At 47.3% G+C, this 9,644-nt stretch overlaps 1 protein-coding gene across 1 annotated transcript; it reads right to left on the minus strand.

The window, feature by feature from the left end:
* Positions 1–2,768: 2,768 nt before the first annotated feature.
* Positions 2,769–4,997, minus strand: F5147DRAFT_782981 (cytochrome P450; the record flags this gene model as incomplete). Its single annotated transcript, XM_041442787.1, has 14 exons — positions 2,769–2,853; positions 2,903–3,035; positions 3,092–3,105; positions 3,161–3,283; positions 3,336–3,360; positions 3,414–3,470; positions 3,521–3,710; positions 3,759–3,772; positions 3,831–3,867; positions 3,991–4,103; positions 4,156–4,307; positions 4,374–4,562; positions 4,614–4,743; positions 4,802–4,997. The coding sequence occupies 14 exons, from the start codon at positions 4,995–4,997 to the stop codon at positions 2,769–2,771; spliced, it is 1,458 nt and encodes a 485-aa protein (XP_041284396.1).
* Positions 4,998–9,644: the final 4,647 nt, after the last annotated feature.

The raw sequence follows: 9,644 nt of genomic DNA on the forward strand, positions 1-9,644 counted from the left end.
ATCAAGGTAGGGCATTGACGCCCTGTCATCAAGGCACGGCATTTTATCATGTTTTACAGCTTGGTCGATTTCTGCACGAGCCCGGACTTGGATGTCGGGATAGAGCACCATGGCCAGCAGGAATATCTGCAATGCGGCTGCACTCTGCGGGACGTCAAAGTAAGAAGCAGGATTGCTTAAGTAGCGACTCACAGTGTCCATGCCAACTAAGATGCCGGATTCCCGTCAATCGATAAATTTGGTCCTCGTAAAGAAAACTCTTACCCATATACCCCGTCAACGCAACAGCCTTCATGGTGTCTTCATCAGCGTCGTCGTGAGCTTGACTGAGAAAGTCAGCGACCAATGAGTGTGAAGCAATACCATTTGCCTTCACGCAATCAGATCAGGCATCCACAGCTCTGCGCAGACGCACCATCTGTGCCTTCACTTCATTGAAGGGCTCGTTCAAAAGCTGTTGAGCTAATTCTCTACAGCGTCCGATCAGGGAAAATGCTCCACCGAAGCACCAAAGCGGTAACTTTTCGACTGCAACCTTGTGTTGAATGTTCAACATTATGTCGTCGATAAAGGCACTCACGGAAAGGAAAGGCTGTGAACAAGGCACCCTTCTCGGGAGAAACAATACGCTGGCCAATATCAAAGAGTTCGCGCGCGCGGGAAAGAAATGGGTCTTCATGTCCGTGAGCATTATATCCATATGTCACAGCCATGATTAGGGATGCCGCGTATCTGTCACAAAGATTGATAAGTCAACTGGACCATATATCACTACGATATCGCTGGATCAGGTACGAACGTTTCAGTCTGATGCTGCGGGTCACTAACGGCATCCAAGAGATTAATCACTAGCTCATTTGCGTGGCGAGAGTACATCTCATAGTGTGAGACCGAGACTTCGGCCCTGAGGACTTGATGAAAGATCTTGCGATGTCGCCGTAAAGTCTCGCCATATGGCAGGAGCACAGTATTGAAATCGACTCCGGCTCTGTATGGTCAGTGAATGAATAACAAACTGAATGAAATCCGCCAATGCATACAATTCGTTGGTGCGAATAACGGGGCGAGTAGAGTAATTCGCAGAACGCCTGTCGAGCAGCTCCCGCGCGACCGTCTCAGAGTTTATGATAATCAAGTCGATCCCAAATATGGAGGAGTGAATGATTTTCCTATGATCAGAGATGAGGTTTAAGAGCTTGGTAGAGAGGCCAGTGGTCTGCTACTAACCATATGTCTTTCCCCAAGCAGTATATGTGAGCCAAGGTCGTTTGGTATCCAGTTGCAGCGCATTACCGAACAATGGTAACGGAGGGGGGCCAGGCGGCAAAGGCAAAGGGTACACACGTCTACCACGAGTCAGACGCGAAAGGACAACCAGGGCAACAATGCACGATATCCCTGAAGCTAGAATATGAGTGGAGAGCATGGCGAGGGATTATGGTCGAGCCCAAGACATGTTTGATAGTTCGGCTCATACTTGAAGGCGTCTTTGACCCGAATAGCATGCTGACAGGTTTCGGAGTTGATGGTAACTGTGACTAGGCTCGGCGGGACCAGCCTGGCTTATATAACCACGGACGAGTCGAGTGGTCAGACACTTTCATTCGCGCACTGCATAGAGTACCGCATCTTTCTCACTTTTGCATTGCATCACTAAAATTGAAATAGGATACTTCAAATGATATCATTTGCTCCATATTATACTCCCTGACGTACGTCAGACTGGTCACGAGTCTAAACTGTGACATTAATGTTCAAGTGGTCCGAGTCGCTATGTCAAGTACTCACCGGACTTTGACGATTTCAGCCCGATTCTGTAAACTTCTGCTCTTAGTAAGTGTATCGTAACGCCGCGTACGCGCCAATTCCCGACGACGCCCGACACCATCTTGTGTAGTTTCTCCTGCCAAATCTTAGCATGCATTGTTTTAAATTTGAGGCTGTTCAACATGTTTGCTAGGGCGAGCCTGCCTGATCAAGTTGCTAGCCATCGTCAACTTTCACAACCAGGCGCCCCAAACAGCTCGGTGTATGAACATTCCAAGTTGGAACACGCGCTCAAAAACCTTTTTTCTAGAATCACGAACTTTCCGGAACCCATAACAAGGTTCTTCACGAGATATTGGTTCCATCCAATTGGGGCGGTATAGGAATTTTACCGGCAAGCTCAACATTGGATAAAATGGATACACGATATTCGTGAGTGATGATATCATCGATGCGATTAATATCTATGCTAGCTAGTCTAGGGTACTACTTGTTGTCGATATCCACTTTCTTGCCGTCCCATTCGTCCAGACTCAGAGACGTCTATAAAATATCTGTCCACACTGTGTGCCATGGGCTCGTTGGTGGTCACACTAGTCTTTGCTAGATAGATTAATGATGAGTACTCTGTTGGACGTGTGGTAAGTTCTCCTAATTGAATTCTATTCTTTACATCCACCAGGCATCGTTGTTTGGAATCCAACGTTCTATCGAGGCGCATCTTACATCTAATCGTACGACTTTCTATAGCGTCCACAGCTGTATAACGCAATCTCAATCTATAAGTCGTAGTACGAGCGTTGCAACAGGGAAGGGCCCGTGAACCTATCAACAGTTTTGCAGCCTGGTTGCACCAGGTCACGAGATTTTGGAAACGGATCTGGTTTCTGAAGACTCAATGAATTCTCGTTCATCAGAGAGAGGTCGCAAAACCGTGCCATCCAGTGCACTCTGCGCCGTGGTACTATTACATGACACACCATCTTAAGTACAAACAAAGCCTAATTCGAATTCACCATCGCTCGGAGGTGTCTTTCTCTCGCTGCGTTCACAATCTCAAACGAACACTGAAATGGTTCGGGGTGACTTCGGTAGAGTTAGCTGCAGGTTCTCGAGTACGTACTAGGTCACTTACATCGCCAAGCCGGTGGTGAACTCCGGCTTCACCTCAAACTTGTTTCCGTTCGAGTCTTTGGCATGATCGATGCGCAAGACAGCGAGTATGGCAGCAGCTGCGGTCCACAGGCTATTCTCTGCGAACCAACGGCCTGCCAAGGAAATTTGTCATCCTAAGCACTGCCAGATCAACCACGAATGATCCTACCAGGACAAATACGCCTTGCAATAAAAGTCAGCGAATGATTGAAAATGATAGCAAGTGCGGAATACTCACCTGCCATGACCAAAGGCAAAATGGTTCACGAAAGGATCCTTCAGCTTCCCGTCGACTGTCAGATGGCGACTTGGGTCGAAGCGCGATGCATCGGGAAATATGTCTTCATCCCGCGAGAGTGCCCTGAGTCACGCTCAGCTCAAGCCGCCGTTACATGCACTTCACCATGACATACCACTGATTAACCATTACCATCGCACCTGAACGAACTACAGATCAGTCAACGACGACCTCGACACACACGACTTCGAACCTTTTGGTATGAAGTACCCGTCGTAAACATCATCATTTGAGGCCACATGTGGAATTCCTGTGCAAGGGGTCAACTATTGAAACAGAGTTATATTACTGCAGACAGACCTAGGGGGACGACAGGATACCATCTCAGGACCTCGCGAAGAATGGCATCAAGGTAGGGCATTGACGCCCTGTCATAAAGGCATGGCACTCTATCGTGTTTCACAGCTTGATCAAGTTCTGCACGAGCTCGTGCTTGGACATCAGGATAGAGCACCATGGCCAGCAGAAATGTCTGTAATGCAGATGCAGTCTGTGGAATGTCAAAATAAGAATCAGGACTAGGTAAGTAGCGACTCACTGTGTCCATGCCAACTAAGATCCCGTACTCTCGTCAATGGATGAATTTTGTCCTGGTAAAAAAAACCCTTACCTAAATATCCTGTCAACGCAACAGCCTTCATGGTGTCCTAGTCAGTGTCGTCGTGAGCTTGACTGAGAAAGTCAGCGACCAATGAGTGTGAAGCAGTCCCATTTGCCTTCACCCAAACAGATCAGACGAAATTTCCATCCACAGCTCTGCGCAAATGTACCATCTGTGCCTTCACTTCATTGAAGGGCTCGTTCAAAAGCTGTTGAGCTAATTCTCTACTGCGTCCCATCAGAGAAAATGCTCCACCGAAGCACCACAACAGCAGCTTTTTGACTGTAACCTCATGCTAAATGCTCAACATTATGTCACCGGCAAAGGCACTCACGGAAAGGAAAGGCTATGAGCATGGCAGCCTTCTTGGGAGAAGCAATATGTTCACCAATATCATAGAGTTCGCGCGCGCGAGAAAGAAATGGGTCTTCATGTCCGTGAGCAAGGTATCCGTAAGTCACAGCCATGATTAGGGAAGCCGCATATCTGTCACAAAGATTGATAGTCAACTGGACCATACATCACAACGACACCGCTGGATTAGGTATGAACATTTCAGTCTGATGCTGCCAGTCGCTAGTGACATCCAAGAGATTGACGACTAGTTCGTTTGCGTGACGAGAGTAGATCTCATGGTGTGAGGCTGACGCTTCGGCTCTGAGGACTTGATGAAAGATCTTGTGGTGTCGCCGTAAAGTCTCTCCATATGGCAGGAACACAGTATTGAAATCCACCCCAGCTCTGCATCATCAGTGAATGAATCACCAACTGGTGAGAACCGACAATGCATACAATTCGCTGGTGGGAATAACGGGGCGAGAAGAGTAATTCCTAGAACGCCTGTCGAGCAGCTCCCACGCAGTGGCTTCAGAGTTTATGATAATCAAGTTGATCCCAAATGTGCGGCAATAAACGATTTTCCCTTATGATCAGAGATGAATTTAAGAGCTTGGTAAAGAGGCCATCGGTCTGCCACCAACCATATGTCTTTCCCCATGCAGTATATGTGAGCCAAGGTCGTTTAGTATCCAGTTGTAGCGCGTTACCGAGAAATGGTAATGCAGGGGGGGCAGGGGGTAAAGGTAAAGGGTAGACACGTCTGCGAGTCAGACCTAGAATGACAACCAGGGCAATAATGCACAATAGTCCTAAATCGATTCTATCACTGAAGAGCATGGGGAGGGATTATAGTCGAGCCCTAGGACTTGTAGTTCGCCTCATAAATGGTGTCTTTGACCCGAATAGCATATTTGGAAGGAAGTTCTGAGTTGAAGACAGGTGTGATGGAGTCGCCATGCCGGTACTAGCCTATCGACAAGATTCCTGGGTCCGGAGCGAGCACTGCACGAATTGTCCTACTAGGCTACAATCGGTTATGTACAGCGGCCACCAGTCACCGGTCACTGATCATCGACTATGAGTCACTGCCAGTTCGGCTCCTACAGCAAGGTACGAGCAAAAAGGTGAGGACCTCGTTCACCGCCCAGCAAGCATGGACCTTACATAAGAAGCTTTCGCTCTTTTCTTGTAAATGAGATACAATGCATTATGGCAAGTATGTACTCCCTCTGAAATCGGTAGTACATATATCAGTTCTACAGGGAGGAGCAGATGGGCTTGGGCTGGCCAGAAAATTTTTGAACTACCAAACCAGGATATCTTTTGGGCGGTAGTGGCCGCTTCGGGCAATTTCAAGTTTCGGGCGATAAAATTATATGACATGTTCATAGTTTTATTCCCGCTATTGAAATCATTGTTTAGCTCTATAGTAGAGCTAAGCTTGGAGGATATGTGAGTTGAGTATTTTCCAGAGGTAATACTTACTAATTTCAGAGCTGATGAAGTTTCCAAGGTCTTTTTAATATTACACTAGTCTGCACTTTAGCTCCGGGAGTGGTCACCACACTAGTACTCCTCAAGTTGCTACTATTCGTTTGCTTATTCTCATTAGCATAGCATCTAGCTGCTTTCGTCCCTTGTTCTCCCCCCCACCGCTTTTGTTGGTGCGACAGCTATCTTTACATGTCTATCATTTATGTAATATCATTTTCACAATGTGTCACACTGAAACTTCATTGTTCGTTTGCCCGTCCACCCCGAGCTAACGCTAGGACACAGCCAACCTCACGACGCCTTCGCACTCCACCTTCTCGGCTTCACAGCAACAGAGACATTCCTGCTAGCCATGCTGCTCTATCCTGACGTCCAAAGCAGGGCCCGTGCAGAAATTGACCAAAGTTGTGAAGCATGATAAAATGCCGTGCTTTGATGATAAGGCGTCACTGCTCTACCTTGATGCCATTCTCCACGAGGTCCTGAGATGGTATCCTCACGTCCCCCTAGGTAAGTCCGCAGTAATATAACTGTGTTTCAATCGTCGACCCCTTGCACAGGAATTCCACATGTGGCCTCAAATAATGATGTTTACAACGGGTACTTTATACCCAAACAACTTATTTGTAGTTCGATCAGGTGCGATAGTGATGGTTTATCAGTGGTATGTCACGTTGGAGTGTAACGGCTGCTTGAGCTGAACATGATCCAGGGCATTGTCCCGGGATGAAGACATGTTTCCCGACGCATCACGCTTCAATCCTAGTCGCCATCTAACAGTTGATGGGAAGTTGAAGGACCCTTTTGTCAATCATATGGCCTTCGGTCATGGCAGGTGGATATTTTACACTTGCTATCATTTTCAATCATTCACTGACCAGGCTTGCTGCAAGGCGGATATGTCCTGGTAGGCTGATTCATGGTGGATCCAGCAGTGTTGAGGACGACAAATGTTCTTGGCAGGTCGTTGGTTTGCAGAGAATGTTCTGTGGACTGCAGCTGCTACCATACTCACCGTCTTACGCATTGATCATGCTAAAGACTCGAACGGAGACAGGATTGAGGTGAAGCCGGAGTTCACCACCGGCTTGGCGATGTAAGTGACCTAGTATGTATTCAAGAACATGTGGCTGACTCTGCGGAAGTTGCCCTGAACCATTTCATTGCTTGTTTGAAAGCGTGAACACAGCGAGAGAAAGACACCTCCGAGCAATGATGGATTCGAAGTAGTCTTCGTTTGTACTTGAGGTGGTGTGTCATGTAATAGTACCACGGCGTAGAGTGCACTGGATGGCACGGTCTTGCGACTTCTGTCTCTGGTGAACGAGATAATTGCTTTCGAATTTGTTGAGTTTTCAAAAACGTTTCCAAAATCTTGTAACACGGCGCAACTAGGCTGAACACCATTGACCGGTTCGCAGGTCCCTCCCCGTTGCAACATTGGCCTACCTGAATATCGGTCGACCCATGCACTCGTTTGAGATTGGGTTACGCAGCTGTAGATGCTATAAAAAGTCGCAAATGTAAGATGGGATCCCCGACAATCCACAGAGAGACCAGTCCAGACGTATGGCCTGAGATATTGCCAATTATTCAGAGTGTTAATGTGAGCACCCAGTGAACCGTATCGCAAGAATGATTACAGCCCAAACTGGATATGCTATAATGTTCATAAAATCACAATAAACAATGCTGCAGCAAAGAATATGCTGAAGAATGAGTCAACTACACTAGAAGCGCAACCCCAAATCGGAAATACAAACACGCTCATCGCATAGAACTTTGGATCCTAAACAACGGGTCATAAGTGGAAGCACGTTTGTAACTTTTTCACTCTTCCACAGGCACTCATTTGAGCTTTCGGCCACAAGATTGATGTCATATGTATAGTGATCACACAGCAGCACAAACAAAGATTACTTCGAATCCATCATTGCTCTGAGGTGTCTTTCTCTCGCTGTGTTCACGATTCCAAACGAACACTGAAATGGTTTAGGGTGACTTCGGTAGAGTTAGCTGCAGGTTCTTGAGTACATACTAGGTCACTTACACCGTCATGCCGGCGGTGAACTCCGGCTTCACCTCAATCTTGTTTCCGTTTGAGTCTTTGGCATGATCGATGCGCAAGACGGCGAGTATGGCAGCAGTTGCGGTCCACAGACTATTCTCCGCGAACCAACGACCTGCCAAGGAAATTTATCATCCTCAGCACTGCCAGATCAACCACGAACAATCCTATCAGGACAAATACGCCTTGCAATAAGGGTCGATGAATGATTGAAAATGATAGCAAGTGCGGAATATTCACCTGCCATGGCCAAAGGCAAAATGGTTGACGAAAGGATCCTTCAGCTTCCCGTCAACTGTCAGATGACAACTAGGATCAAAGCGCGATGCATCGGGAAATATGTCTTCATCCCGAGAGTGTGCCCTGAGCCACGCTCAGCTCAAGCCGCCGTTACATGCACTCCACCATAACATACCACTGATTAACCATTACCATCGCACCTGAACGAACTACAGATCAGTCAACGACGACCTCGACACATACAACTTCAAACCTTTGGGTATGAAGTACCCGTCGTAAACATCATCATTTGATGTTGCATGTGGAACTCCTGTGCAAGTGGTCGAATATTCAAACAGAATTATATTACTGTGGACTGACTGACCTAGGGGAACGACAGGATACCATCTCAGGACCTCTCGGAGGATGGCATCAAGGTAGGGCATTGACGCCCTGTCATCAAGGCACGGCATTTTATCATGTTTCACAACTCGGTCAATTTCTGCACGAGCGTGGGCTTGAATGTCAGGGTAGAGCACCATGGTCAGCAGGAACATCTGCAATGCGGCTGCATTCTGTGGGATATCAAAGTCAGAATGAAGACTGCTTAAGTAGCGACTCACTGTGTCCATGCCAACTAAGATGCCGGATTCCCGTCAATGGATAAATTTGGTCCTCGTAAAAAAACTCTTACCTACGTATCCCGTCAACGCAACAGCCTTCATGGTGTCTTCATCAGCGTCGTCGTGAGCTTGACTGAGAAAGTCAGCGACCAATGAGTGTGAAGCAGTCCCATTTGCCTTCACGCAATCAGATCAGGTAAAATTTCCATCCACAGCTCTGCGCAAACGCACCATCTGTGCCTTCACTTCATTGAAGGGCTCGTTCAAAAGCTGTTGAACTAATTCTCTACAGCGTCCCATCAGGGAAAATGCTCCACCGAAGCACCAGAACGGCAACTTTTCGACTGCAACCTTATGTTGAATGTTCAAAATTATGCCGTCGATAAAGGCACTCACGGAAAGGAAAGGCTGTGAACATGGCAGACCTCTCGGGAGAGACATATACTTGCCCATATCAAAAAGTTCGCGCGCGCGGGAAAGAAATGGGTCCTCATGTCCGTGAGCATTGTATCCATATGTCACAGCCATGATTAGGGATGCCGCGTATCTGTCACAAAGATTGATAGTCAACTGGACCATACATCACTACGATATCGCTGGATCAGGTACGAACGTTTCAGTCTGATGCTGCGGGTCACTAATTGCATCCAAGAGATTGACGACCAGTTCGTTTGCGTGGCGAGAGTACATCTCGTAGTATGAGACCGAGACTTCGGCCCTGAGGACTTGATGGAATAGTTTGCGATGTCGCCGTAAAGTCTCGCCATATGGCAGGAACACAGTATTGAAACCCAATCCAGCTCTGTATGGTCAGTGAATGAATAACAAACTGAATGAAACGTGACAATGCATACAATTCGTTGGTGCGAATAACGGGGCGAGTAGAGTAATTCGCAGAACGCCTGTCGAGCAGCTCCCGCGCGACCGTCTCAGAGTTTATGATAATCAAGTCGATCCCAAATATGGAGGAGTGAATGATTTTTCCTATGATCAAAGATAAATTGAATCTGAGAGCTTGGCAAAGAGGCCATTGGTCTGCCACCAACCATATGTCTTTCCCCACGCGGTGTATGTGAGCCA

This window comes from Suillus discolor (genome assembly GCF_016758755.1).
Source record: "Suillus discolor strain FC423 chromosome Unknown F5147scaffold_286, whole genome shotgun sequence".
Classification (NCBI taxonomy): domain Eukaryota; kingdom Fungi; phylum Basidiomycota; class Agaricomycetes; order Boletales; family Suillaceae; genus Suillus; species Suillus discolor.